This window comes from Moschus berezovskii, chromosome 12 (assembly GCF_049115385.1).
Source record: "Moschus berezovskii isolate FMDL1 chromosome 12, NW_MosBer_1.0, whole genome shotgun sequence".
NCBI lineage: Eukaryota > Metazoa > Chordata > Mammalia > Artiodactyla > Moschidae > Moschus > Moschus berezovskii.
This window is the reverse complement of record NC_142471.1, coordinates 92,807,822-92,835,652: the sequence shown is the minus strand read 5'-3', so window position 1 is coordinate 92,835,652 and position 27,831 is coordinate 92,807,822. Positions and strand designations below refer to the sequence as shown.

The 27,831-nt window shown below is 46.1% G+C and overlaps 1 protein-coding gene across 2 annotated transcripts in view; it reads right to left on the bottom strand.

Moving 5' to 3' along the window:
• DOCK1 (dedicator of cytokinesis 1) overlaps window positions 1-27,831 on the bottom strand; it is a 570,880-nt gene that overhangs the window by 57,624 nt on the left and 485,425 nt on the right. For both annotated transcript variants that reach the window (XM_055424405.2, XM_055424406.2), the window contains exons 34-38: window positions 19,269-19,354; window positions 18,926-19,082; window positions 11,081-11,121; window positions 9,668-9,758; window positions 5,437-5,556 (exon numbers count right to left, since the gene is read on the bottom strand). In XM_055424405.2, coding sequence (XP_055280380.1) covers window positions 5,437-5,556; window positions 9,668-9,758; window positions 11,081-11,121; window positions 18,926-19,082; window positions 19,269-19,354 — 495 coding nt within the window. The remainder of the gene's footprint in view (window positions 1-5,436; window positions 5,557-9,667; window positions 9,759-11,080; window positions 11,122-18,925; window positions 19,083-19,268; window positions 19,355-27,831) is intronic.

The following is a 27,831-nucleotide window of genomic DNA, read 5'->3' as shown; positions in this document are numbered from 1 at the left end:
TGAGGGATTAGAGTGAATGCTGCCTTTTCCAGAACATACATATACTTAGGTAATTTCCCTGTGCCTTGAGAGCCCTTGGTTAGAACCCCAGCTCACCTGTCTAATTAAATGTCCTGGTAGTCTACCCGCTTTACCTGGTACATGCAGGTGCTGCTACATGGCCCTCCCCTCTGGGCACTTCCCCACCCACCTGCGTGATTTGCTTTAGTTGATGGCATGAGTACGAGGACTTCCCTGGTGGCCCAGTGGCTAAGCCTCTGTGCTCCCAATGCAGGGTGCCCAGGCTGGACCCCTGTACAGGGCACTAGATCCCACCTGGTGCAACTAAGTTCAGATGCTGCAACTAGAGATCCCATGTGCTGCAGCTCAGGCCTGGCACAGCCAAATAAACAAAAACCAAAAACCACAAGAGCACAGCGCGTGGGTCTTTTCTGAGCTAAGCGTGTAGGAGCCAGGCAGGGACTCACTGTCCCTTTGAGGCTGCACTCACCTGGGTCCCCAGAAGTGGGGACAGACAGGCAGCATGAGTGAACCACCTGGGCTGCACAGCCTCACTGAGACATCAAGAGGCTGAGACCCCAGCCGATTCCAGCCCATCCCAACTGATGGAGAAGGTGGATGATGACTACTTCCTCCTGTTCTTTTGTTCCCAGGAAATTGAATGCTTGCTGATGCTAAAATGATTTTATTTTTTTGCTTCGGAGCTCATCACCCAGGTACTTCAAATTTTGTTTGATGAAATCTTCTCCCTCACCTGCACTCACCCTCATGTTAGTTTCTACATGGATGAGTAAACTTTTTAAAAAAATATTCTCCTGGAGAAGTTATGGGTATTCAAAAGTGACTTTTCAATCTCTTTTGCCAACGCAACCCTAAGAGCTGCCGTGAAGACAATTCTCCTAAACTTTGATGAACAAGTTTAATCAAGTTAACCTTCCTGACTCCAGGTAAGCCAAATGCTCGCTTTACCAGAACCATCTTTCTGTCTCCTCCAAGACACAGGAGGGTGTGAGGACATTCCTTCAGCCCCTCTCTTTTGGCTGAGAATGCTTTATCACTTGAACTGGCTTTTTCCAAAACCAGGATTTTTCAGCCTGGGCACTACAGACATTCTGGGCTGGATGACTCTGCACTCAGGGAGCCGCCTGCTTTCCAGGGTGTCCAGCAGCGTCCCTGACCTTGACCCACTTGATGTCAGTCTCATCCACCCCCTCCCCACCGAGGTGTGTCAGCCTGAAAGGTGTCCTGAGGGTCCGGGTTCAGAGCCACTGTTCTCAGCGGAACGTGTTCATTTTTTCCCTCCACATGAGGCTGGGCTGCGCTGTGCTTAGCTGCTCAGTTGTGTCCAACTCTTTGCGACCCCATGGATGGTAGCCCACCCTTTCCCTTTTGGTAGCCCATAAGGCTGCTTCCTATGGTTATGGGTCTATTATATTATTTTATTGATATTGTTATTAACAATAATGTTAAACATCATATTCAACTGGACATGTGGTACCTGACTTTCTGGACACATAATGCCTGGGAAGCATCTAGCACAATGCTTGGCACAGGGTAACTGCTGTGCTATGCTTAGTCCCTCAGTCGTGTCTGACTCTTTATGACCCCATGGACTGTAGCCCGCCAGGCTCCTCTATCCGTGGGGATTCTCCAGGTAAGAATAATGGAGCAGGTTGCCATGCCCTCCTCCAGAGGATCTTTCCGACCCAGGAATTGAAGCAGGGTCTCCTGCATTGCAGGCAGATTCTTTACCAGTTGAGCTCCGAGAAAAGCCCCTGATATGAGGCTACACTGGCTTAAAACAAAAGCAAACCCACTTGGCTCCTCAATGTATTATTTATTTGAAGGCCAACTGTCTTACCATCCATGACAATCCTGAATCTGCCAGAAACCATCCTTAAATGCTGAGCATTCACTCATTCTCTCATCGATTTCTTTGTCCATCTAACAAATGCCCCTGCATTACGTGTCTAGCTTGGCCTCAGAGTTAGATTCACGTGCAGGATTAATACGTGCGATCTCTGTCTTCATAGAGCTCATGGTCTGTTGGGAGACTCGCTAAAGAAACCTATGTGCAAATTATTGTTGTTCAGCTGCTAGGTCCTGTCAGACTCTTTATGACCCCAGGGACTATAGCACGCCAGGCTTCCCTGTTATTCACTGTCTCCCGTAGTTTGCTCAGATTCGTGTCTACTAAGTCAGTGATGCCATCCAATAATCTCATCCTCTGTTACCCCCTTCTCCTCCTGCCTTCAATCTTTCCCAACATCAGAGTCTTTTCCAATGAGTTGGCTCTTCACATCAGGTGGCCAAAGTATCGGAGCTTCAGCTTTAGCCACAATCCTTCTACCGAACATTCAGGGTTGATTTCCCTTAGGATTGGCTGGTATCCCATCTATCGTTGCAAATCGTGGTGAGTGCTGTACAGGAAAAGAAGGGGGCATTGTGGGCATTGGAGCAGAGGTGACATGAAGCTGAGATGGGACAAGATGACCAAAGGCAGGGGCAGCAGAGGCCTGCTGGGCAGAGGCAGAAAGGCTGCAACGGATGAGGCCCCAGAAGCCGGGGTGTGGCCGGAAGATGCAGAGCGAGGGGAGGCGGAGAGCTGAGACGCGATGGAGGCATCAGTGCTGTCAGAGGCCGTGAGAGCCCCGAGGGACCGTCAGCAGAGTCGCACCTCCCTTCAGCCCCAGTGGCCTCTGGCCCTTAGGCTTCCTCGGCCTCTGCAGGGTCTCGCCTGCTGTTCTGCCCGCTCCATAGCACCTGACCACCCTCCTTCTCTAGGACACTGTAAGCCAGAAAGCCACTGGGGAAATGAATGGATCCACACTGTTTTAGCAGTTTGTTGAAAAACCGAATTTCTCTGGCTAAGCTAATAAAATTTTAATAATTGGCTTTAACTGTGAAACCATCTCATTTCTACAAAGAAATATATTCTGCTCCTCTACAGGACCAAGTATAATTCACTGACCATTTCCAAGTGGCCCCTGGTCAATCTCCATGCTATTCTGAATATTTTGATTTCCAATCCATATCAAGGACAGAGGGGAACAAGTAAAACACATGTGATCATTTTAAAAGCATTTGTTTTATGTTGATAGCCACAGACAGAGCAGCTGTCATCCTCTTCTGATACAGGTGCTGCTGGGGGTTAGAATTGTGTCCCCTCAAAGGACACGCTGAGTCTCAACCCCTGGGATCTGTGAACCTGACCTTACATGGAAAAAGGGTCTCTGGATGTAGTCAAATTAAGATGCAGTCATACTGGATTGCATGGGCCTTAAATCCAAACCGATGTTCTTCGAAGAACATACAGAGACACACACGGACCACTCCCCGTGAATGAGGAGCCAGCAGTTGAGCGATACGTCTACGAGCCAAGGGCTGCTGGTGTCACTAGAACCCAGAGGGAGGCGGGGAGCAGATTCAGCCCCTGCACTGTCCTCTCTCGGCGAGCACGGCCCGGCCAGCACCCAACTGCAGCTCTGTAGGCTCCAGAGCAGCGAGAGCATAGAGTCCTGAGGTTTAAAGGGGCCCAGCGGGCAGGACTGTTTCCGCAGTCCTAAGAAATGAATATGAGTACCTTCATGGAATTCCCTGTTCACTTGTCTCAAAGTGTTAAAAAGAAAAAACAGCAGGTATCTAAGATGAGTTAAAGGGGTGTCTCTGGTGACTCAGATGGTAAAGAATCTGCCTGCAGTGCAGGAGACCTGGGTTCAATCCCTGGGTTGGGAAGATCCCCTGGAAAAGGAAATGGCACTCTATCCAGTATTCTTCCCTGGGACATCCCATGGTTGGAGGAGCCTGGTGGGCTACAGTCCATGGGGTCGCAAAGAATTCGACACTACTCAGCCACTAAGATGAGTTAAGAGTCCTGATGAAGGCACAGAATCAACTTAGAAGTCGCTGTGGGGAAGATTCTGTACCCTGAGGAAACCGAAATTGAAAAAAGACACGTGTATCCCATTGTTCACTGCAGCACTATTTACAATAGCTAGAACATAGAAGCAACCTAGATGTCCATTGACAGATGAATAGATAAAGAAGCTGTGGTACGTACACACAATGGAATACCACTCTGCCATAAAAAGGAATGCATTTGAGTCAGTTCTGATGAGGTGGATGAAACTAGAATCTATTCATACAGAGTGAAGTGTGTCAGAAAGAGAAAGGTAAATATTGTATTCTAACGCACATATATGGAATCTACAAAAATGGTACTGAAGAATTTATTTACAGGGCAGCAATGGACAAACAGACATAGAGAACAGACTTATGGACATGGGGAGAGGGGAGGAGAGGGTGAGCTGTATGGAGAGGGTAACATGGAAACTTACATCACCATATGTAAAATAAATAGCCAATGGGAATTTGCTGTAGGGCTCAGGAAACTCAAACAGGGGCTCTGTATCAACCTAGAGGGGTGGGATGGGGCGGGAGATGGGAGGGAGCTTCACAAGGGAGGGGATATATGTATACCTATGGCTGATTCATGTTGAGGTTTGACAGAAAACAACAAAACTCTATAAAGCAATTATCCTTCAATAAAAAAAAATTAAAAAAAAAACCCAAAACCCAAACTTCTGAACTGAAGGAACCCCCCATCCCCAGCCTTTTTTTTCCCCCTTAAAGTGTCTGCTAATTAATTAATTAATTTCTTGGCTGCAGCACAAGGGATCTTAGTTCCCCAACCAGGGCTTGAACTTGCACTCCCTGCATTGAAAGTTCCAGGAAGACCTAAGGAGCCTCTCACCTTTTAAGAAACTAGTTACTAGTCATCTGAATCACATGAACTACAGGATGAGATCCACTGCTGCCCAATTAAAATGGTGGCAGCTTTCCTTTTAGCAGAGGTCAACAGTTAAATAATTTTGTTTGAGCCAATTAACGGAGAGGCCATCAACAAGAGCAGCACTGGTCTTGCCATGGGATTAATGTTTCAGTGACAACAGAAAAACTCAAACTGTCAAAGGAATGCATTAGCTCTAACACAGCCAGTGCATGTGTGCTTAGTCGCTTCCGACTCTTGGTGACCCTGTGTATCATTAGCCCGCCAGGCTCCTCTGTCCATGGGATTCTCCAGGCAAGAATACAGAAGTGAGTTGCCATGTGCCTGGGTTCTTTACCCAGTAGCGGCACCTGGGAAGCCCAAATTTCCCCAAATCAGCGTCCTCTGCAAGGACTATAAAAAACCTTGTGCTCGGTCATGACTTTCAGCAGAGCATCTACAAAAGGATGATTGATTTTTTTTTTTTGGTAGGATTTCTACTTAGAAGCACCAGCTGGAGGGCCATCCACAAAGCCTTCAGATATACAATCTGCAACAAATTTCTGGTTCCACAAACACCATGTATTTAAAAAAAAAAAATGTGTTTACAACATGGCAGGAAGGTGCACAAAAAGAAAACAACAGAAAAGCTGCATTTTTTTTTTTACCTTGCCTTTGTCGAAGTAGTGGATGATCTCCTGGTAGAGCCGCTCCTTTAGCTGCCCCTGGGTCGTTGCCTGGTACCCGTCCCGCTGGGTGAGGTGGGCCGCGCACACGTCCTCCGACCACTGAGGCAAAAGCAAAGCGTGAGTGGTGCCTGGGGAGGGACCGGCCCCTGCGACCTTTCCCTCCCCTGGACTCAGGAATGCACAGGAAGTCCTGAATTCAGGGCAGCGTTCCAGCCATGATTCGGGTCATCGCTGGAGCTGCTCTCATCAGACTTTCAGGCCTGGAATTGTGGACAGAACCTCTGTGCAGAGGCCTCAAGATGAGAAAGCATGCGAAGAAGGCAAAGTTGGTCGAGATTCACACAGAAGAGAAACCCAGCAGGTTCTGGAACTGTCAGCTTGCCCATGAAACCTGGGAACCTTCCGGATGAATGAGGCCCTGGGTGATTTGTGGCTGCCTCAAGTGGGGCTTCCCTGGGCGCTGGCCCGGCTCCTGTGCTGCTCAGTGTTTCAATCAACAGCAGAAGGCACGTGGATCCCAACGAGTCAGGGCTAAGCTGGTGTTTGCAGATGTGACACAGGACTTACAGTACCAAGGAAGGACGCACAGCGGTCTCAGCAAGGAGCGGAGACACCCCAGGTGAAGGCGAGGTCATTTAACACCTAAACTCCTGAACTTATGCTCAACAAATCCATGGCGCTAAATGTAAAAGTTCAATAAACTTCACCATTTGGTGGGGACCTACTATGTGCAAGGCAGGGGCTTCCTGGGTGGCTCAGCAGTAAAAAATCCTCCTGCCAACGTTTGATCCCTGGGTTGGAAAGATAGCCTGGAGAATCCCACCATGGACAGAAGAGCCTGACAAGCTAGAGTCCACAGGGCGGCAAAGAGTCAGACACAACTGAGCAACTAAACAGCAAGGCACCAGGTCAAGGCTGAGTGTCATCACAGGCCACAGCAGAGCGGTACACAATGAAAGTGCCACAGAAAGTGTTAGTCGCTCAGTCATGTCCAACTCTGTGCGACCCTGTGGACTGTAGCCCGCCAGGCTCCTCTGTCCATGGGATTCTCCAGGCAAGAATGCTGGAGTAGCTTGCCTCTCCCTTCTCTAGGAGATATTCCCAACCCAGGGACTGAACCTGTGTCTCCTGCATCTCCTGCATTGCAGGCAGATTCTTTACTATCTGAACCGCCAGGAGTAAGTCTGCAGGAAACATGTCATGGTCATTATGGGCTTCCCTGATATCCTGCAATGCAGGAGACCCCAGTTCGATACCTGGGTTGGGAATATGCCCTGGAGAAAGGAAAGACTACCCACTCCAGTATTAGGGCCTAGAGAATTCCATGGACTGTATAGTCCATGGGGTCACAAAGAATCGGACACAACTGAGTGACTTTCACTTTCACTTTCTAAGGGCAGGAGCCAGGACAAGAGGTCTGGGGAGGCTCCCTGGAGTTAAGAATCGAGATGGGCTTGCTCATGGGTTGGACTCAGGAGGTGACATCTGACCAGGTCTTATAAGAAGACGGGGGATTCTGCCAAGAAAGCAGCAGCTTGCAGGCTGCCTGGACCGCAGTTGGGGTAGAGTACCCCACCAGCTGGGGGGCACCAGATTCAGGCTTGGTAAGGCCACATATGGAGCAATGGAACGAGCCATGGGCCACATTTTAGGGGGCATGACAAATGGACAGGAAGCCCAGGGGCAGGGGGAAAGGCCCGAGGGACAGGCCTGCAAAAATGGGGAGAAGAGGCCTGGGGAACATGCTGCCTCCCTAAGAGGCTGGCTGTCACAGCACATACTCCCCCCACCTTCCGGAAGCCAGAGGGGCTCCAGAGTGCCCCAGGAGTGCCCCAGGCCTCCAAGGGACAGGGTGCAGAGCACGGGGCCAGAAGGGCTCCCCGGTCCCAGGGTGTCGAGTAAGAATGAGAAGCCTTCAGGCCACTGCAATGCTTTCCACCTTCAAACAAGACGCGTGTAGCCCAACCGCAGCCTCGAGTCACAACTGATGGCGGCGTTTTACGTGTGGCCGGAGTTCAACTTTTCCGAGGGGCAGAGGAACTGCGCGTGGCTCTGAACTGTAACCGCAATAAGATAGCTAAGGAAGTTCAGAGGTCATATCACTTCCTTGGGGTTCAAAATCACCTAAAAATTTTTAAACGCCAAAAGGAGTTATGCTTTATACCTTCCGCTTAAGCATTAAGATGGAATAACTTCATTGCTAAAGGCTAAAGGCTGATGTTTTTATTGCCTTTTTTTTTTTTTTAAATAGCCTTAACCAAAAGAGAAGGTCCTATTTGAGGATTTTTACATCACGAACAAGACTATATCAATCGTGGTGAAGAATTTTCATAAAGATACAAGCAACGTTCTTTAGTGTGCTGATTAACCAGCATGAATTCACATTTACTGCAATATCAAAACATATTTAGGAAAAATTGCAAAATGTAATGATGCAAAAGATATGAAGAGCGATTATGTGTATTTAACTGGAAAATTCAAAACCCCAGCGAAAAAGATAATGGAAATGGGCCCACTGATTTGGTTTGTGAAACATCCTTGTACCATTTGTGAAAAACCCGACTGTGCTCAATAAATGTAATTATTAAATAAATGATACCTCACACACACATACACATTCACACACCACAGAAAAGTTTACGTACTCTGAGAGAGAGCAAGGGTGCCCAAGCAGCTTGTCAACCCCATTTTAATTTCCCTGGTGTAAAAGAAATATTTCTGTAGTTTCAAAATGGCCTTGTTACTAAAATTTGGGTTTCTAACAAATGAAAGCCGTTAGAATTCAAAGTGGGACAGCTGGTGTGCAGTGACCTAGCTGGAATTCCTAGTTTCAGAAGTGACGTTCCTTGGCAGAGTTTTATGTGGTGCAAAATCAGAGGGCTACCACGGATGACTAGAGATGAGGTTCAGACTGAAGCGAGTCTTACTGTGCTTGGTCTGGAATGGACTCTCGTTTTCAGGCAGAGGTAAATCTCTACACTCCAGCTTCTTTTTATACGCTTCATGCAAGTGACTGGAGAGTTAAGGACTGGGCCAGGGGCTGGGAGACTCTTGCTGGAGGTTCGCTGCCTGACGCGGCCTCTGCCTTGTTCCTCTCATCATCCAACAGACACTGCGCATCTTTAGCATAATCTCACCCGGTTTCCTCCCATTCAGGCGTGTCTGGTGGCTCAGATGGTAAGAGGGGGAACCGGCTTGAGTTTAGACACAGGATTTCTTGAATGAGTAGTCTTTACATGGAGACACAACTTAATTCTAATTCTCATAGCTGTAGTTTATAGTTTGTCACTTTTTTATGAGGATATAATGGGAAAGATGGTCTAGTGACCTGCTAAAGGTTTCAAACATAAAACTAGAAGTTGTAAAGAAATTTCCTCATTTATCCAACTACTCAGCCAGAGAGCCATCCACCCGCACAGCCATCCACCCACCCACTCATCCAACCATTCATCCACATATCGACCCATCCACACAGTCATCCCTCCATCCACCCATACTTCCATCTTTCCATCCATCAATACAAACATCCACCCAGCTATTTACTGGGAGTTCACTCTGTAAGACTAGCTGGGCTGAAACTGGACATGGGGAAGAGCGTGAATATGTTATGGCAACACACACACACACCGATGTCCACAGCTATCTACATAACAAGATGATCGCTGAGAGCTGTGAAGCCAGACTCAAGCTCAGGAGCAACACCCCCAGGCGAGTCAGGCAGGAGGTCTAGCAAGCACTGACAGACCCACGGGAGGCCTCCACAAACACCCTCGGAACACGGGGAGAGCAGTCCAGACCTGGTCCCTACATACTGTTTTCTGAGATTACGAGCAGTGGGCTCATCCTCTTAGCTGTTCTAACACAGAAATTCCCTCTTACTGATGTTGCTCTCCAGCATTACTGGGTCCTGTTGATAGGAATAAAGAAACAGAGAGTCCCTAACTCACTGCAAGCTGACAGACTAATAATGGGTATTTAAGATGCTCGGTGATAACTTGTTCTGACATCTTGTCAAATTTGCATTCAGTGGAGTCAAATCTATAATCAAAGTACTTCCTAACTCTCTTTGTTAATGTCACTGCATTGAATCAATATCCATAAAATCTTAAGTTACAGGTTTACTAAAAATTTGTCATGGGAAAATCAAATATTAAATGATCTTATAATTTATAACAACAGGATCATAAAAGTATATGGTAAATTGTACTACCTTCAGAAGCTTTGCATGGAGGAGCAAGGTATAGGCAGCTTCAGTGTAGTTATCACATTCCTTGTGCAGGTCACAGAGCTTGTACAAATACCTGAGATGACAAAACACAGGTATATTCTGAAAGCGTCACAAAATAATGTTTGCTGAGAACTGCAACAGCAAAATTCTACTTCAACAGCAAATCATCTCTATGTTTTCTTTTTACGAAGTTCACAATACATAATGCCTTGGAAACTTCTGGTACACAAAGCATTAAGAAAAATCAACCAGAGTAATAAACAATAGATAACTTTTTTAAAATTTAAGTATTCTCTTTTCAGGACAAAACTGAAGATGGCCCACGAAGGCACAAATGTACTTCAAGCTTTCTCATTCTTTCTCATCTTTTCCAGATTTTTCTCCATACATTTGAAATGAGCTGACACAATGTTTCGGAGAAGGCAATGGCAAGCCACAATGTTTCATTGCAATTTCTCACATGTCTATTGAGTCTGAATACACACATACAAAATCCATAAAAATACAAATTCATAAGAATAAAGAGCTCCAGTGATCACAGTGAATGTGATCAAAAGAATTCTTCTGCCATAAAAAAAAAGGCTTTTTAATACAAAATAACCTACATTTGGATAAAAGAAACTGATTGTTTTCCCCAAAGTTTATTATATTCACATGTATTGCTTTTAAAGGAGAAAGTTAAAAAGTCTTAGAAACCAAAAGTTAGAAAATCATGCCTTTGTTTACTCTTTATACAAATAAATAGACTAGAGACTTCAAAAAAAAAAAGAGAGAAACAAAACCATGCTGAATGATGCAACTAATCCATCATTAAACACTAATGCCGTGTGGATCATGTAATTATTCTGGTCTTCTAAGTGGTAATCTTGATAAAATTTGACACGTCCACTAAAAGAGACCAATGTGGAGAGGATGCCAATCATAGTCCAACATCCTAGAGAAAAAGGCAAGTGAAGCAGAAAAATCCAGCAGAAAATACAAAACTTGAGAATTTGGTATCCAGGTAAGAATAGACTGAAAATGTATAATATTGTCCTATTTCTGATGAAGTTAAAACTAGACTTCTCATTTGATCATATGGCCTTCTGTGAAACACTAAAATTTGTAGTGGTGCCTTTTGCTATAAGGGTCAGTCAAGAGAAACAAAAACCCTTTGCAATAATTTGCTTCTGAGCTAAGTATGACCCCCTCCACCCCCAAATCTCCACATCAGCCTGGACACACTGCCCTAGGCTTGACAATACTTCCAGGATATCCACCAAATACAAACTCCAGCCTTCACGATTTTCTACAAGATAAACCCCTATGATTATAAAATACTTTTTAACATGGATTTGACAGACAGCAATTATCATCAACAGGTCAAGGGTGTAGAGAAGCCTGATGTTCACGTACCGTATGTACATTTCTTCCCTTTCAATCTCTTTGTAGAAATTCTGAAAGAAATCAAACCACAACACTATCTTAAGAAACCAGGTCTATAAAAGGTATCACATGCACATTAAAAATTCACAATTCTTCAACTTGCGTTAAAGACAAACAGACCCAACTCTTTGGATCTGAACCATGAATTCACATAAAACGCAGAAACCAGTTACATTGCTCTTCATTTTTTTTGGGTGGGAGAAAGACATTCTAATGAATAGGTTTTCTGTGCTTTAAATACTGCAGGATGTATATGCTAATTTCAAATTCCCATTTATCCTTCTCCCACTATGTTTCCCCTTTGGTAACCTTAAGTTTGTTTTCTATGTCTCTGAATCTATTTCTGTTTTGGAAATAAGTTCATTTCTGTCATTTTTTCCCTGATTCCACATATAAATGGTATCATATGATATTTGTCTTTCTCAGTCTGGTTTATTTCATTTGGTATAATCTCTAGGTCCATCCATGTTGTTGCAAATGGCAAATATTTTTTATGGCTGAGTATTATTTGTGTATCTATGCCACACTGAAATAGATAACCAATGAGGACCTACTGTATAGCATAGGGAACTACACTCAACATCTTGTAATAACTTATAATGGAAAAGAATCTGTGCTGAACACCCGAAGCTAACACAACATTGTACATCAACTCTGTTTCAATAAAATAAAAAGAAAAAAATGCCTGGCAAAACATTTTTAAAAATTAAAAAAGCCATGGTGGCTTAAATCTACTTCTGTCATTTGAAAGTCACCTGTTTTCAGTTACAACAAAGCATTACCCAAAGACGTGACACCTTAACCATTCTTAACCAGTGTAATTTCATTAGAAGTGGGAGAAAGTTCATTTGGGAATAAGCACGCTGGGCCTAGCCTCAGTCACCAAGAGCCACGAGAAGGCAACATAGTGTTGTAGCTTGATCGGACACAATGGCCACAGATCATACGTACTCAAAGAGAAAGCCAACTTAGTTAAAGTTGAATGGAGTTAAACGTTCACTTCGTCAACTGCACTTGCCACACACGTTGAGGGCTCAGTAGCCATACGGAGCCAGTGCCACTGAGTAGTATAGTCAGGGCACATAAGAGCATCTTCATCGTCAGGAAATTTCTGTTGGGAAGTGCTGCTCTAGACAGACCTTCCAAAACACAGTAAGAAAGCCGGTCGCTGCTTAATGAAACACCTTGTGTAAGCACCGATAGAGGAAGGCTAGTTAGCCGATCAGCAGCAGTGGGCTAATTCTGCATGTGTGCTCAGTCACGTCCAGTTCTTTGCCACCGTACGAATGGTAGCCTGCCAGGCTCCTCTGTCCAGGGTATTTTCCAGGCAAGAATACTGGAGTGGGTCGCCACGCACTCCTCCAGGGGATCGTCCCCACCCAGGGATTGAACCTGCATCTCCTGAGATTCCTGCATTGGAGGCGGATTCTTTACCCATTGAGCCACCAGGAAAGCCCTAATTTACATGTTGTAGACTATTTTCAGATAAGCATAAACATTGCTATTACAGTTACATTTCTTTATGAGAAATCTCTACACTTTAAAATCTTTATTGTACATGAGGCACCAGAAAGGTACAGAACAGTCACCTAACAAGGTCTAAGGTATGGAAACACCACTGCCACTTTCAGGGTGAAATTCGGCACCTGCACACAAAGTGAGAACTCTAGAATGGGGGCCTGAGATAACTAGTGAATATCACTATCATAAACGCATGCAATTATCCAGGAAGATGAAATAGCCTGTTTTATTTCATTAGCCAAAAAAAAAAAGACATTGCTTCCACAATCGATCTGTCTGAAAAGAAATGCTAAATGCAGAGAGTAAGAGGGGGCGCATTTAGAGAGACACACCAAGATTTCCACGTTTTGCAGCTTCTCAGCTGTGAGTGTCCCCTGGTTTCGGGTAATGAGGATATTTTTGGCTGACAACTCGGAGCCACGTAACAAAGGCAAGCTACCTCAAAGGCGAAGGATGAGCTGTTCACTCCCAGCTCTGACTCGCCAGTGTTTACAAGCTACGATTTCACACCACTCTCTTTTGCCCTCCTACTTTTAATCCTTTCCAAAGCTTTTGATCATTCTCCTCTACAATTTCACAACAGGGATATCATGCGACTTTCATTCCTCTCCGAGATATGGAAACGTCTTTATTTCCTGCCTGCAATGAGTTCTGTTCCCTGCCCAGGACTTCAAAACCTCCCTAGACCCGAAGGATGTTCATCTCAAATTCTAATTTCTATACAAAACTTTCGAGTTCCTTGTATAAAAGTTCTCACTGCTCAGCAGGCACCCCACTTCTGGGACCCCCCACCCCGTGGTCCTCTCTCTACCCCAGCACTACCAGCTGTGTTTCTCCAAGCAACCCCACTGGAACCAGGCCCCCGATTCCAATCCAGCGCTATGCATTAATCTTTCAGAGCACATACATTTCACTGCATTTTAGTTTTGTACTCCTTCATAACTAAGACACATCCTATTGATAAGATTTTCAGCGTTCTAGTTGGAAACACCTTAATCAACCTTATAAAGGGGCCGCAAAGTACCTGACTTATGTTCGTAAATTAAGAATGATTCTACTACTCTCTGGTGCAGATATGATACTTGCGTAGACGAGCCAGGGGACATACAACAAAATCATCTACCAGGAACTGAAAATTACGTGACTATCAGGTGACGATGAAATTCTACTTCATTACAAACATGCATTTTGTCCAGTGGGAACTGCCATCCACTATGTATACAGACTTGCTTGCAGAAGTTTGTCTGTTTATATTGTGATCAGTCACTTAGTCGTGTCCAACTCTTCTCAACCCCATGGACTGTAGCCCACCAGGTTCTTCTGTGCAAGGGAATTTTTCTAGGCAAGAATACTGGAGTGGGTCACCACTTCCTTCTCCAGAGAATCTTCCAAACCCGGAGATTGAACCTATATTTCTTGCATCTCCTGCATTGATAGGTGGATTCTTTATGACAAGTACCACCTGGGAAGCCCCAAGAAACAGACTCAGAGAATGAACCCACGGGAGCCAGTGGGGAGGGGGAGGGGAAACGGACAGTAGGGAGTTTGGGATAAACATGTATCCATTGTTGCATTTAAAAGAGATAACCAACAAGGAGCTACTGCATAGCACGGGGACTCTGCCCAATGTCATGGGGCAGCTGGGATGGGAGGAGAGCTTGGGGGAGAATGGATACATGTGTATATATGGCTGAGTCCCTTTGCTGTCCACCTGAAACTATCAGAACGTTGTTAATCAGTTATACTCTAACACAAAATAAAAAGTTTAATAAAAAAAAAAGGACTTAGGCTACTGGCCAGAATAACAGCCTCCGTCTCTTATTTTTATCTTTTTAAGTGATAGAAAGAATAGGATGTTAATAAGCCAATACAACTTAGAATGTTCCACCAACTCCATAAAAAAAGGATACTACCACTGCTTCTAATGGAAATTTGGCAATGGGCTTACATTTCTTTATTGATGAATATATTTTATGTTCTTTGGTTTTAACCTTAGGATTTCAAGGGAATTTCTGCTTAGTAATCAGTTGAGTACACTTTATATTTTTCTAAACATGTTTATACCTCCATATTCATCTAAAGATAGAAAGACTCTTGAGAGTCCCTTGGACTACAAGGAGAGCAAACAATTCAATTCTAAAGGAAATCAGTCCTGAAGAGTCATTGGAAGGACTGATGTTGAAGTTGAAGCTCTAATACTTTGGCCACCTGATGCAAAGAACTGACTCATTGGAAAAGACCCTGATGCTGGAAAGATTGAAGGCGGGAGGAGAAGGGGACGACAGAGAGTGAGATAGCTGGATGGCATCACTGACTCAATGGACATGAGTTTGAGCAAGCTCCAAGAGTTGGTGATGGACAGGTGTGCTGCAGTCTGTGGGGTCTCACAGAGTCGGACGTGCCTGAGTGACTGAATTGAACTGAACTGAGAAAGACATATTCGTTTCTATGAAACTCTATTTGTTTCATAAGTACTAAGATAAAGGTAAAAATGGACCAGGAGGTTAAATAAATATTTATAAGATTAAATGTAATCTTAACAGTGAATATTATGAGACAGAACATCTACCTGTAAAATTCTAGTTATGTTTCTCTGAAATCCAGAGATCTATTATATTTTTTAAAGGAAAGAATCGTGATAGGTTAGAATCCATCTCATCCTCCCCAGGAAATGGTTAAGAACAGAACACTTGACTCTTCATGGGATGATTCAGGATGTTTCAAGCTGAAGGAAGTGAACAATGTCAGATGGTCTCAGGATGAGAGAGGAACACAGGGTACAACGTCAGGAACTATGAGTTCAGGTGTCCTCACAAATGCTTACTGTTCTGACCCTTCTCATTCTGGTAAAAGGCCCCGTTCAGAGCTCATCACTGTATCTCCACTAGGTTTTGCATCCTGGTGTGCTCAAAAAGATTGTGCTTGAAACCAAGATTAATAGTAGTCAATCATCAAAGCTGGAAACCTCATCAACATAATAATAATTCTTCCTTCAGGATGCATTCGGGCCTCTTGGATCCCCTTAAAGATCAGAGAATGCACTAGAAAAGGATGTCCATGGTAGGGAAGGATTTTGAAAAGGTTTCTGTTTCTCTCGTGCAGAAAAACACTGATTTCTATTTTGTGTTAACCACATTGGCATCATCAAAGTAAATTCTTTTGGACAGGGGAAAGAAAGCAGGGAGATAAGAGCTGGGCTCGTTTCTGAGCAAATGATTGAGGCCTTAATTGGGGCAGAGCTTGCCGCCACCCCAGCGCACGGTCAGGCTACAGAAGGGTGGACAGGCAAACAGAGAGTGGGCCAGATCTCCAGGATGGAAGCCGGTACTTCCAACAGCGGTCCAAGACCCTTGTGAAGCACATGCAAATGTAGTTAGATGTTTCAAGCTCACTGATCTTTCCTCGACCATGTCCAGCCTATTGATGAGACCAAAGGCATTCTTCATGCTGCGAGTGTTCTGGATTTCTAGCATTTTTCTCTGATTCTTTCTGAGAGCGCCCATCTTTCTGCTGACATTACCTGTTCTTCCACTGTTGCTGTTGCTCAGCCGCTCAGTCGTGTCTGACTCTTTGTGACCCTGTGGACTGCAGCATGCCAGGCCTCCCTGTCCTTCACCATCTCCCAGAGTTCACTCAAACTCATGTCCATTGAGTCGGTGATGCCATCCAACCATCTCGTCCTCTGTCCACTCGGCCATCCTGACATGCTGGTCTTCCATAATGTCTACTTTTTCTATCAGTGCCCTGAACATGCTAATCATGGCATACTAATTCCCAGTCTGATAATTCTAAAATCTCATGTCCAAGTCCAGATCTGATGTTCTGATTCTTCGAACTGTATCTTTTGCCTCTAAGACACCTTGTAATTTTATGTTGAAAGTGCTAGTTAAAAGGAGTCAGGTAGTGGCTCCAGCGGCAGTTTCTGCTCCAGGGAACTGCGCTTCTCTGTATCCTCCTGTCTCTCCAATTTGGGGAGCAGGTGTTTTCCCAGAGGATCTAAGACGATGACTCTAAGAAGAGTTGTTGATTTTCAGTTTGCCAGCTTTTCTTCTTGTAGTGAGGATGGGAATAACCACTTCCAAGCTCCCTTATGTACTGGGCCAGAAACCTTAAGTCCCCCGTGTTTAGATTTTCAAGGAAAAGAAAACTTGCTCTTAAAATGTGTGTCACTGGCCAAAACAGGTTAGCCTGCCCCAGAATGCAGGGCTGAGACTGCACAAGCTTTCAGTGGCCAGCTCCGGGTGGCAAAGCTCAGATTCAATGTTGATACTCAAGTAGAAGGAAGGTAAAAAGTATTACCTTTTGCTTAACTTTTTAATCCAAACCCCTCTGGTGATTTTCAAGAATGAATGATGTGTCCTGCCCCTCTTGGCACAAAAGTCCACACCCATGAGCTCAAAGGGCCCACAAGTCCATACAAATGGGGAAGTTAGGGCAGGGCTTCCACCCACTGTCCAACGATCAGGCGGTGATGAGGACAATCCAGGGAAGTAAAGAGAAGAAACCAGCAGCAGTGTTTCCTGGCATTCCTGCGTCGGGACAGGCAGGGGAAACGGATGAAACGGCTACCAGGACCAGCAGTCTGTTTGTTTGGCTCCTAAGGGGGAAACAGAGAAGGAAGACGCAGAGAGAAGCAGAGAACTCTGGATCCAGACGTGGGGTCACGTGGCTCCTTAGGGCCATGAGGTTTGCCCACCACTCCCGGCAGCTGAGTTTGTCATTAAGCTTCCTAAAAGCTCCTCGCCCTGTAGCCTTGCCTGATACATCATGACTGTGTCAGGAACGGGGCGTCCTCAGAAGCCGGCCAAGTCCAGTGACCACAGCTGTGCCAGAGGCCGATGGATGGGGGCGGCCAAGTTCACCAGAGCCTTCATGTGGTCATACACGGGTTTCTGCGGGCTGTGCCACAAATCACCACTATCCTGGTGGCTTGACACAATAGCTCTGCGTTCTCTCACCATTTTGGAGGTTCAAGTGTAAAATCCACGTGTCAGCAGGGCCACACAGCCTCCAAGAGAAGCACCCTTCCTGCCCCTTCCAGCTGTGGCGGCTCCAGGAGCTCCCGGCTGTGGCAGCATCCTTGGCATCTCTGCTCCCGCTTCGCCTGGCCTTCTCCTCGGGGTCTCTGTCATCTCCTTTTCTCCCTCTTAAAGAATACCTGTCACTGACTTACCCCCACCTGGGTAACCCAGGCTGGTCTCATCTTAAGAACTTGAGCCACAACGGCCAGGAGCCTTTTTTCCAAATAGGGTCGCGTTCACATTTCTGAGGATCATGATGTGGACATCTCTTTCGGAGGCACCATCCCCCCACCACAGTTTCAGTTTCAGTTCGGCCGCTCAGTCGTGTCCAACTCTGTAACCCCACAGACTGCAGCACGCCAGGCCTCCCTGTCCATCACCAACTCCTGGAGTTTACCCAAACTCATGTCCATTGAGTCAGTGATGCCATCCAACCATCTCATCCTCTGTCATCCCCTTCTCCTCTGCCCTCAATCTTTCCCAGCATCAGGGTCTTTTCAAATGAGTCAGCTCTCCGCATCAGGTGGCCAAAGTATTGGAGTTTCAGCTTCAGCATCAGTCCTTCCAATGAACACCCAGGACTGATCTCCTTTAGGATGGACTGGTTGGATCTCCTTGCAATCCACGGGACTCTCAAGAGTCTTCTCCAATACCACAGCTCAAAATCACCACCAGTTTACAAGGCTCCTAGTAATGAACACACTTAGGGGGACTTCCCTGGTGGTCCAGGGGTTCAGAATCAGCCTTGCAATGCAGGGGACACAGGTTGGATGCCTGGTCTGGGAACTAAGACCCCACACGCTGCTGGGGCAACTAAACCCACGCGCCATAACGACTGAAGACCTCCCGTCCTAGAGCCCGTGCTCTGCAACAATAGAGGCCCTCACACTGGAACTAGAGCAAGGCCATGCCCAGCAACGAAGAGCGCATGCACTGCAGCAAAGACCCAGCACAGCCATCAATAAGGATTCAAAACAAAACACAGCCACACTCCCCACTTAGGATCTGTAATCAGTGAGGGCGCTCCCTGGTTACAGGACAAGACGGATCTTCTTATCTTCTGAACCAGGGGAAAAACAATTGTGCAGACACGCGTTAACAGCAGATCTGCAAACAGTCCTCCCCTCCTCCTTCCCTGCAACAGACAAGGAAACGAGCAAAGGGAGCCACACAGTGCCCTGCAAAGCTCTGTGGCCAGGTGTCCCGAAGCTCTGAAATTCTCGGTTCCTCTCCCAGCTTCCTGGACAGATGGGACCTTTAGGCTCTCACTTACCAGCACGTTGACCGTACAGCTCATGCGGTTTTCTTTGTTCTCGTCGTGCATGATGGTTCTATAGTCCAGAAGTCTCTCCATCAGGCGCACGACAAGCTTTACGAAAGTCTCTCCCGTTTTGGCGAGGTATTTGTGTTTCCTGCAGTGTTCCAAGAGGCTGAAAAATAATTACACACACCTTGTTAATCACACTCAGAAAAAGAAACCGGACTGAGGCGCAGTTTAAAATATTTTCCGTCATTAACACTTTTTAATTATTTCTGGGCGACAAAGTTCATTGTCATCTAATTACAGTCTCTCTGTCTCCATTCTGACATAAATCCCACTGTTAATCAACACTTACATTTTATCAAATAACACTTTGTACTGCTCATCGCCTCTGCCTCCTTCCACTTCATGATCCAGCTTGGTGATGATCTCATTTTCAAACTATAATTAAACAGAGGAAGCGTAAATAATCAGCACGGCGGCTATTTCATTTCATGACTTGAGCGTCAATAATACATAAACCGCCGACAGATCGTCACTGGAGAGTTGCCCTGCACCTCTGAAGCTTGATTTCATTTAAGAGGTGCCCTTCTCAAACCCCTGGGGGTTTCTGATGAGCCCCTGTCACAGGGGGACTCTTTCATTTCCCTCCCAGGTTAATGAAGCCTCAATGTATCTTCTGATCCCAGGAGCAAGCGCCAGAGAGAGAAAGACAAGGAAATCGTAAGGGGAAAAAAAGTCAAGGAGCAACGTAGAAAAAAGTCCCAAACTTCATCTTTATGAACAAGTAACAACTAAAATAGCTCCTCGGTTCCTGGAAAAGAACAGATGCTGTGTCACTTGGCAGCAGAGTTCTCTGCAATCTGAAAACAGGCAAAGGGCCACTTCCCTGCCATGCCTTGATGGATCTCAGTGATATAGCTCATCCTGGATGACAAACAGGGGAAAACACAAGAGGGGCGATGCCTTTAAGTCAGACCAGCAGACACCTCAAGAAGGTCCCTCCCAGGCCTTTCTTTGAATCCCCCAAAGCTTCTGATTGGACTTCCAGCATATTATGGTGGGAAAGGACCCTCAGGATTGATGGTCTGTCAGTCTCTTGCTTTCAGGACAACTCTAAATTCCGGGGAGGAGCGAATCTCCAAACTGTTTTCACAGAGGACACAGACTCCATGGCTGATCAGGCTGGAAATAACTCCTATAATAATGATGGATGTGCACCTCCCCCAATCCGCGCAGCCCCGTCCCCATCCCTGGCACAATTCAGAGCTAACTGAGAATGGGGATTCCGGCCAGGTGAGGGTCCCTGCAGTTACTCACGGATATGGGACAGTCAGGAATCAGAGGCTGCAAGAGCTTTAGTTCCTGGGAGATGAGGCCCCCGCGCTGAACCGAAAGAAGATGAGCAAAGGGGGAACTTCAGGAAACCAGGGCTGAATTCAGGGTTCACAAAGCGAGCAGACATGGCACGTACGTGAGGGTCTCTGGGATCCTCCTTTTAAAAAATTGTACTGAAGTAGAGCTGATTTTCAATGCTATGCGAATTTCTGCTGTGCAGCAAGGGGACTCGGTTATACATGCGTATATTCCTTTCCACCTTCTCTTCCACTACGGCTTATTATAGAAGACTGAACACAGTTCCCCGTGCTTGTTGTGCGTCCATTCTATATATACCAGTTTGCATCTGCGAACCCCAGCCTCCTGTCGTCTCTCCCCACTCCCCTCCCGCTTGGCAACCACAGGCCTGTTCTCTTGGTTTGTGAGTCTGTTTCTGCTTTGTAGGTACGTTCGTTCGTGTCATATTTTAGATTCCACATATCAGTGATGTCATCTGACATTTATCTCTCTTTCTGGCTCACTCCACTTAGTAGGATCATCTCTAGTGGGATCCCCTTAAAATATACACTCAGACACTGCTTCCCCAGGCAACTAGTCCCCCACTGTTACTGGGATTCCATAAGACTTTAAGCTGCATGGGAGGAAGAATTTTCTTCTCTGTTGGTCTCTGCTGTATTCCCAACCCCTAGGATAGCACCTGGCACGGATGCTCTAATGGGATGGATATGCTATGTCCATACAAATTATTGCATAGAGTCAGTGTTAAATTGGAGCTGGGGAGGACTTAACAGGGCCCCAAGGAGCGGGCCAGTAGGCTGCTAAGATACAACCTTGGCCACACAAGCCAAGTGGTGAACACACCCACTGCAGTGCTTATAACTGGCCCATCCAGCACTGTCTGCCGCACTGCGGACCTGGGGCCCCACTGCTGCACTGATGCCTACAGTGATACCCCCGTGAAGCAGAAGGCAAGGGGGCTGGTGAGACCCAGGAGCAGCCTCAGAGCACGACCTCGATCGGGACATGCTGCCTGAAGTCATAGTTTTATCATGCTATGGATGAAACAAAGGCTTAAAACAGGGCTGGAGAGGAGTATTGATTCTTGCTTGACATCAAGGACTTAGCAACATCACAAAAACTGGGACTTCAGTAAATCCCTGCAATTCTCTTCTTGATCTGCTCCATTGTCTCCTCTCCCTCCAGTAAACACCCTCTTTGATTCTGTTGGGCTTAAGAAGTTCAGAGATTTTAGGAACAGAGAAAAAAAGATGGTTCTTTCTACTGAAGAAGAAAGAATGAGTTGCAGTTTTTGGTTCACCTGAGGTTTCAGGAGAATGACTTTTACTATATAATAACAACTGTTGGATACTAACCCACTATTACTCTTCTCTTTACAGGGAAAAAAAAACCTCTACAAAAGGTGGTTCTTTCTGGAGACTAGCATAAGAGAAATGGCTTGCTACTAGGCCAAAAGTAGGCATTTCAAGGCAGCCCTATCTTCCATCATGGCACCATGATGGGGATGCCAAGGATTAAGTGGTGAGTGCTGATTCTTCAGAAGAAACCATCATGAGGTAAAATAAGACTAAATTTAATTAAAACACACGATTCAATTCCACACATGTTTAAGGAGCATACAACAAGGAAGGTTTACAGAGTGAAGAAAAACATACCTCATCCTAACACAGGCAAACACATATTGGCATTTCAAATTGCTCATCACTAGTTAATCAGAAGGTATTTGAATTTAGTCTACTTTCTGGAAATGGCATGTTTTCTCTGCTTCTCCACAAACCTCGCTGCCACAAAACAAGGGCAATAAAGGTAGCTCCAGCTCCCTAAGTAGGCTGCTTATCAAATTTTGACTGATGAATTTAATGTTTTCTAAAAAGAGTGGATGAATGATAAGTAAATCAGAAGAACACAGTTGATTCTAATTTCACTAACCTCAAGTCTAAACTCTGTAATTTGCACAAACACCTGGCAACCCTATTCCATTTATCAGCGAGGATTCAATTCCACAGATCTGCAGCTTAGCCTCAAATACTAGGGCCTTCATCAATTTTCACCGAATATACTAGCATCAGTTTGCTCCTGTGCTGTGAACTGTTATCATAATCAGGATTAAATGATCCCATCCAAATAAACTGGAGGAAGTACGTTTGCTGAAAGAGCAGGGCTGGTTTTCTAAAAATCATGTTTATTATCTTACTTGTAAAGGCATCAGTTCAGTTCAGTTCAGTCGCTCAGTCGTGTCCAACTCTTTGCAACCCCATGAATCACAGCACGCCAGGCCTCCCTGTCCATCAGCAACTCCTGGAGTTCACTCAAACTCATGTCCATCGAGTCGGTGATGCCATCCAGCCATCTCATTCTCTGTCGTCCCCATCTCCTCCCGCCCCCAATCCCTCCCAGCATCAGAGTCTTTTCCAGTGAGTCAGCTTGTCGCATGAGGTGGCCGCTGTCTGGTAATTTGAAACAGGATTCTCTATGGTTGGGATAAAATTAGCAGGGTTTACTGTGCTGCTCGGAAGGTAACAGAGGCTCACTCATGTGATAAGCAAAATCATTATATTATCCCCTCTTTTCTGAAACACTAATATCACTACAGAAATATCCACAGGGTGTCCAACTTAAAATATTGAACAGAGCGTCTCTAAGCACCCGATACCAGCAGTCCTACGAGAATATGAAACCTAAGAGGCCACGTACAAACATAGGGCTTTTCAGAAGGTCGCTGTTAAGTTGAACACAGTGGAGGCTGAAGGGTGCTATGCTCAGAAGAGGGATGTATGATATTAACATCATCTTTAACTCAATTAACTTAGAAAGAACCATTGCTTTCACCACTCAGTGCCAGCATCAACCATGAGTTATTGGCTCTAACTTAAGAGATCACGGAATGAAAGGTCTCAGTACAGGATAATCTAAAAGCCAGTTCTCTTTGGTTTGGAATGCATCATTGCTGTTGGGGGTTAGACTTACCACTCCTGCTATACTGCATTTATAAATGTATAAAACGAGGCTTACATTCTGCAGGTATCCAGGGACATGTTTACAGAAGAGATCTGGGGTTTTGTCAGAGCAAGGATGGAAGGCTGGAACCAGTAACTCAACACACGGGTCAATAGCTGAGAGAAAGGTGAGCTCCAGGACTGCGGGAAGCAAAGCACATTAGCAAAGGGTTCTTTGACCCTTCAGGAAAACCTGAGTGCAGGCAAGCTTCTTCTTACTGCACGTTGCTCTATTGCGCTTCGCAGATACTGCATTTTTACTGACTGAAGGTTTGTGCCTTGAGCATGTCTCCCTGTGCCATTGATCGAACAGCATTTGCTCATTTCTCTGTGTCACATTTTGGCAATTCTTGCAATATTCCAAACCCTCCACCAGCCTTTAAGAGTCACTGAAGGCTCAGATGATGGTTAGCATTTTTTAGCAATAAAAATTTTTTTTTTACTTTTTTAGCAATAAAGTGTTTTTAATTAAGGTATGAACATTGCTTTTTTAGATATAACGCCATTGCACATTTAAGAGACTGCCATATAGTGCAAACACAACTTTTATATGAACTGGGAAACCAAAAAATTCATGCGATTCGCTTGGTTGAGATTTCCCTTCATCATGGTGGGGCCTGCCTGTCTGGCTGCTGCTGCTGCTAAGTCGCTTCAGTTGTGTCCGACTCTGTGTGGCCCCACAGACGGAAGCCCACCAGTCTCCCCCGTCCCTGGGATCCTCCAGGCAAGAACACTGCAGTGGGTTGCCATTTCCTTCTCCAATGAAAAGTGAAAGTGAAGTCGCTTCAGTCATGTTCGACTCTGTGTGGCTCCACAGACGGAAGCCCACCAGGCTCCCCCGTCCCTGGGATTCTCCAGGCAAGAACACTGGAATGGGTTGCCATTTCCTTCTCCAATGCGTGAAAGTGAAAAGTGAAAGTGAAGTCACTCAGTTGTGTCCGACCCTTAGTGACCCCACAGACAGCAGCCCACCAGGCTCCACCGTCCCTGGGATTCTCCAAGAACACTGGCTGCACTTTGTCCTAATTCATGTGTTTTAGAGAAAAGCATCTCACAAGATCCTGGAGGTCTGACCAGGGTTTTAGACCATTCCCTGGCATTAGAGAGCTCCAGAAATTAGATCCTCTTTTGTTCTGCGCCCCCAGATGGAACCGTCTAAGCCTACAGCACCGCAGAACCACACCATTCTCTCCAGCAGGACTAGAAGGCTGGGGCAGGGTGGGTGTGGATCCCACGGCCAAGACGAAGGCACAGGCTTAGCAGAGAGCGCTCTGGTCTCCCACACCCTTGGGGCTCCACGCTCACAGGTGGACACCTGAAAAGTAACTGACGTCCCCCCAAATCTATCACTCAGCCTTCAATCCTTGTGCTTAGACACACCACTATCTTGAGGTATATTGCATTCCCCTGGCCTAACTGCTCTGTAAACTTAATTACACACTTAATTAGTCTCTGGCACTCCATAGCCCACGTCCTATCGGTAAAGTCCCCACATCCCTCTAGGTCTAACAAGCAGGCAGCTCAGTGACCTTGAAGCTTCAGTGAAACACCCAGGAACCTATAGTCAAGTCCCAGACCTGCAGCAGCCTGGCAGGGAATGTCTGCTGCACGGCGACGCCTGGCAACACTCCGGACAGGTGCAGCTGTGACCCTCTGCTCCACAGCACAGACCAGGGACTGCCTCAGGGGCTGTCTTCATTGACAGTGAACTCCAGGAGCAAGCCTGCACATAAGTCCTGTGGGTTAAAGGGGATGATGGGAGTCTAGGTAGATCTCTGGGCTTCCCAGGGGGTGCTACTGGTAAAGAATCTGCCTGCCAATGCAGGAGATGTGAGAGACGTGGGTTAGATTCCTGGGTCGGGAAGATCCCCTGGAGTAGGAAATAGTAACCCACTCCAGTATTCTTGCCTGGAGAATCCCAGAGACAGAGGAGCCTGGTGGGCTACTGTCTTTGGGGTTGCACAGGGTCGGACACGACTGAAGCGACTTAGCAGAAGTAGCAGCCAGTATTCTTGCCTGGGGAATCCAATGGACAGAAAAGCCTGGTGGGCTATGGTCCAGGGGTCACAAAGAGTCAGATATGACCAAAGTGACTTAGCATGCACATACTCAGGCATCTCTTTAATGGAAAGCTTTTATAATATTAATATGATTCAGTGTCATCAGAACTCTTAGAGTCTAGGGTGTTAGCTTCCACCCTGGACTTGGACCACTTTTGAGTCTGGGGTTCAATGAAATGAAAGCCTAATTTGGGGGCCATATTTCCCCTCAAAGCATCCAAAACAACAGAATCAAGTATTATTTTTTAAATGAAAGCAAGAACAAAGTAATGAACAAAACCTCAATGAACTGAAGAATAAACAAAAAATCCCCACCGAACATATTCACAGTCATATTACAGTGCAAACTACATTGGCTTTGCCACCAAGAGGCAGAAGCTGCCAACACTCACTTGGGTTATTCAATTATTTGCTTAAGGTAACCAGCCTGGGCAGCAAGAAGAGATTATTCAAACAGGAATTCGCAACATTTAGGACACAAAGACTACTCATATTACAACTTTTTACAACTAAATAGGAATTTCTGGAAGTCTTGGAGCATTTTGCTGACCCTCAGGAAGAGAACAGAAAATAGCTCTGTGACCGAAAACACTATTTTGCTGTGGAGTCTTTTCCATCCCATTTTTAATGGTCTAGAGCCCACATGGCCATTTGCTACAATTCTTAGCTGTTAGTTCTGTATTTTCCAAAGATAGAAGGAATGGAATTCTTCAAAAAAAAAAAAAAAAAGGTGCCAAGGGAGAATTTAAAAGGTATGCTTTTCTTCTGAATCAAAATCTGAGGCTGAGGCTCAGAATGTACTCATTTGGGGGCAGGGTCTGGTGGCTCAGACAGTAAAGAATCCGCCTGCAATGTGAGAGACCTGGGTTCAATCCCTGGGTTGGGAAGATCCCCTGGAGAAAGAAATGGCAACCCACTCCTGAATTCTTGCCTGGAGAATCCCATGGACAGAGGAGCCTGGTGGGCTGGAGTCCATGGGGTCCCAAAGAGTTGGACACGACTGAGCGACTAATACTTTCACTTTCACACTTTCTCGGCGAGATGGGGGAGAGGTTAGTTAAGGCTCATCTTTGCAACCCCACTCTTTGCAACCCCACAGACTGGAGCCCGCCAGACTCCTCTGTCCATAGGATTCTCCAGGCACGAATACTGGAGTGCTGCCATTTCTTCCTTCAGGGAATCTTCCTGACCCAGGGATTGAACCTGTGTCTCTGACATCTCCTGCATTGGCAGGCGGGTTCTTCACCACTAGAGCCACCTGGGAAGTCAGTTGCCATGCCCTCCTCCAGGGCATCTTCCTGACCCACGGATCAAACCCATGTCTCCCGCGTCTCCTGCATTGCTGGCAGATTCTTTACCACTGAGCCATCAGGAAAGCCTGCCTGCCAACATGAAGCAGATTATTTTCTAGGTGGGAAGGATTTCTAGAATACAAGGTGGGAAGGATTTCTAGAATGCAAGGTACATATATGAGTCTCCTAGTTCAGATGCCCCTGTCTTGTCCAAGCTCTTCCATGACGGATCAGATCACGTGTACCTGTTAGGACCTGCCCAGAGCCAATGGTATCAAGGTCAGGAATTGCCTGCAGCCATCGAAAGAGGGTCTCAGGGTACCAGGAGGGCATGTGAACCCGTAACTCCAGGCCACCCTATCCCACCTCCATGCCATCCTCTCCCACCTCCACACCAGACCCCCCAGGGCATGGACACTGGGGAGACAGGACGAGTCAACACGCAGGACACAGAAAAGGGGACACTTATTTTGAAAGGAGATTCATGCTCCTTCTTGCAGAAATGGAGACAAGGAAGTAGACTCTTGGGGAACTGCATGTACTAGAACACTCTAATGAAATGCCTTCCACTGCCGCTGGAGACACTAGGAGCAACAGCCCTGGGGAACTTTTAAAAAAGACCAACGTGTAAGACATGCTTTTGAAATTCCAATGATGATGTGAGGCAGTTTAAACGTGAGTGAAATGGCAGGTGTTTCTTCTGAATGCCGCAGGTCCTTCTCCACTACAAGGGTAAGAGTGTGAAACGACTGCTCACGGCACACAGTTGACAGGAGGGTCTGAACAGCCCCATTCTGAAAGCCACGCAACCTCTCAAAAGAGGCTCTGTCATCTGCTCAAAACAGTGCAGTTTTGTAAAAATGAAAAACCTTCATGCCTTCCCCTCACTCCATTTGGTTTGCACATCTGCTATGAACGCAGAGCCAATTGAAGCCTTGTTGATGTGACTAATAGGTTAGATAATTGACGTGGTGGCAGATTAGACAGCAGTCAGCCATCCCTGTCCTAGAAGCTCTCTGGACGGGGTGGGGGGCGTGGGGAGCAGGGGCAGGGCGGCCGTGCCCTGCTGTTCTGCACGCATGTCAGCTACACACATTCCCCAACGTCAGCAACAATGAAGAGAGGGCACGCCCTGTGCTTCAGGAGAGGGGCCGGCCACTGGAGGACGAGAGCTGGACTGAGAACAGAGGAGTCCGAAAAGATACGGTGAGTGG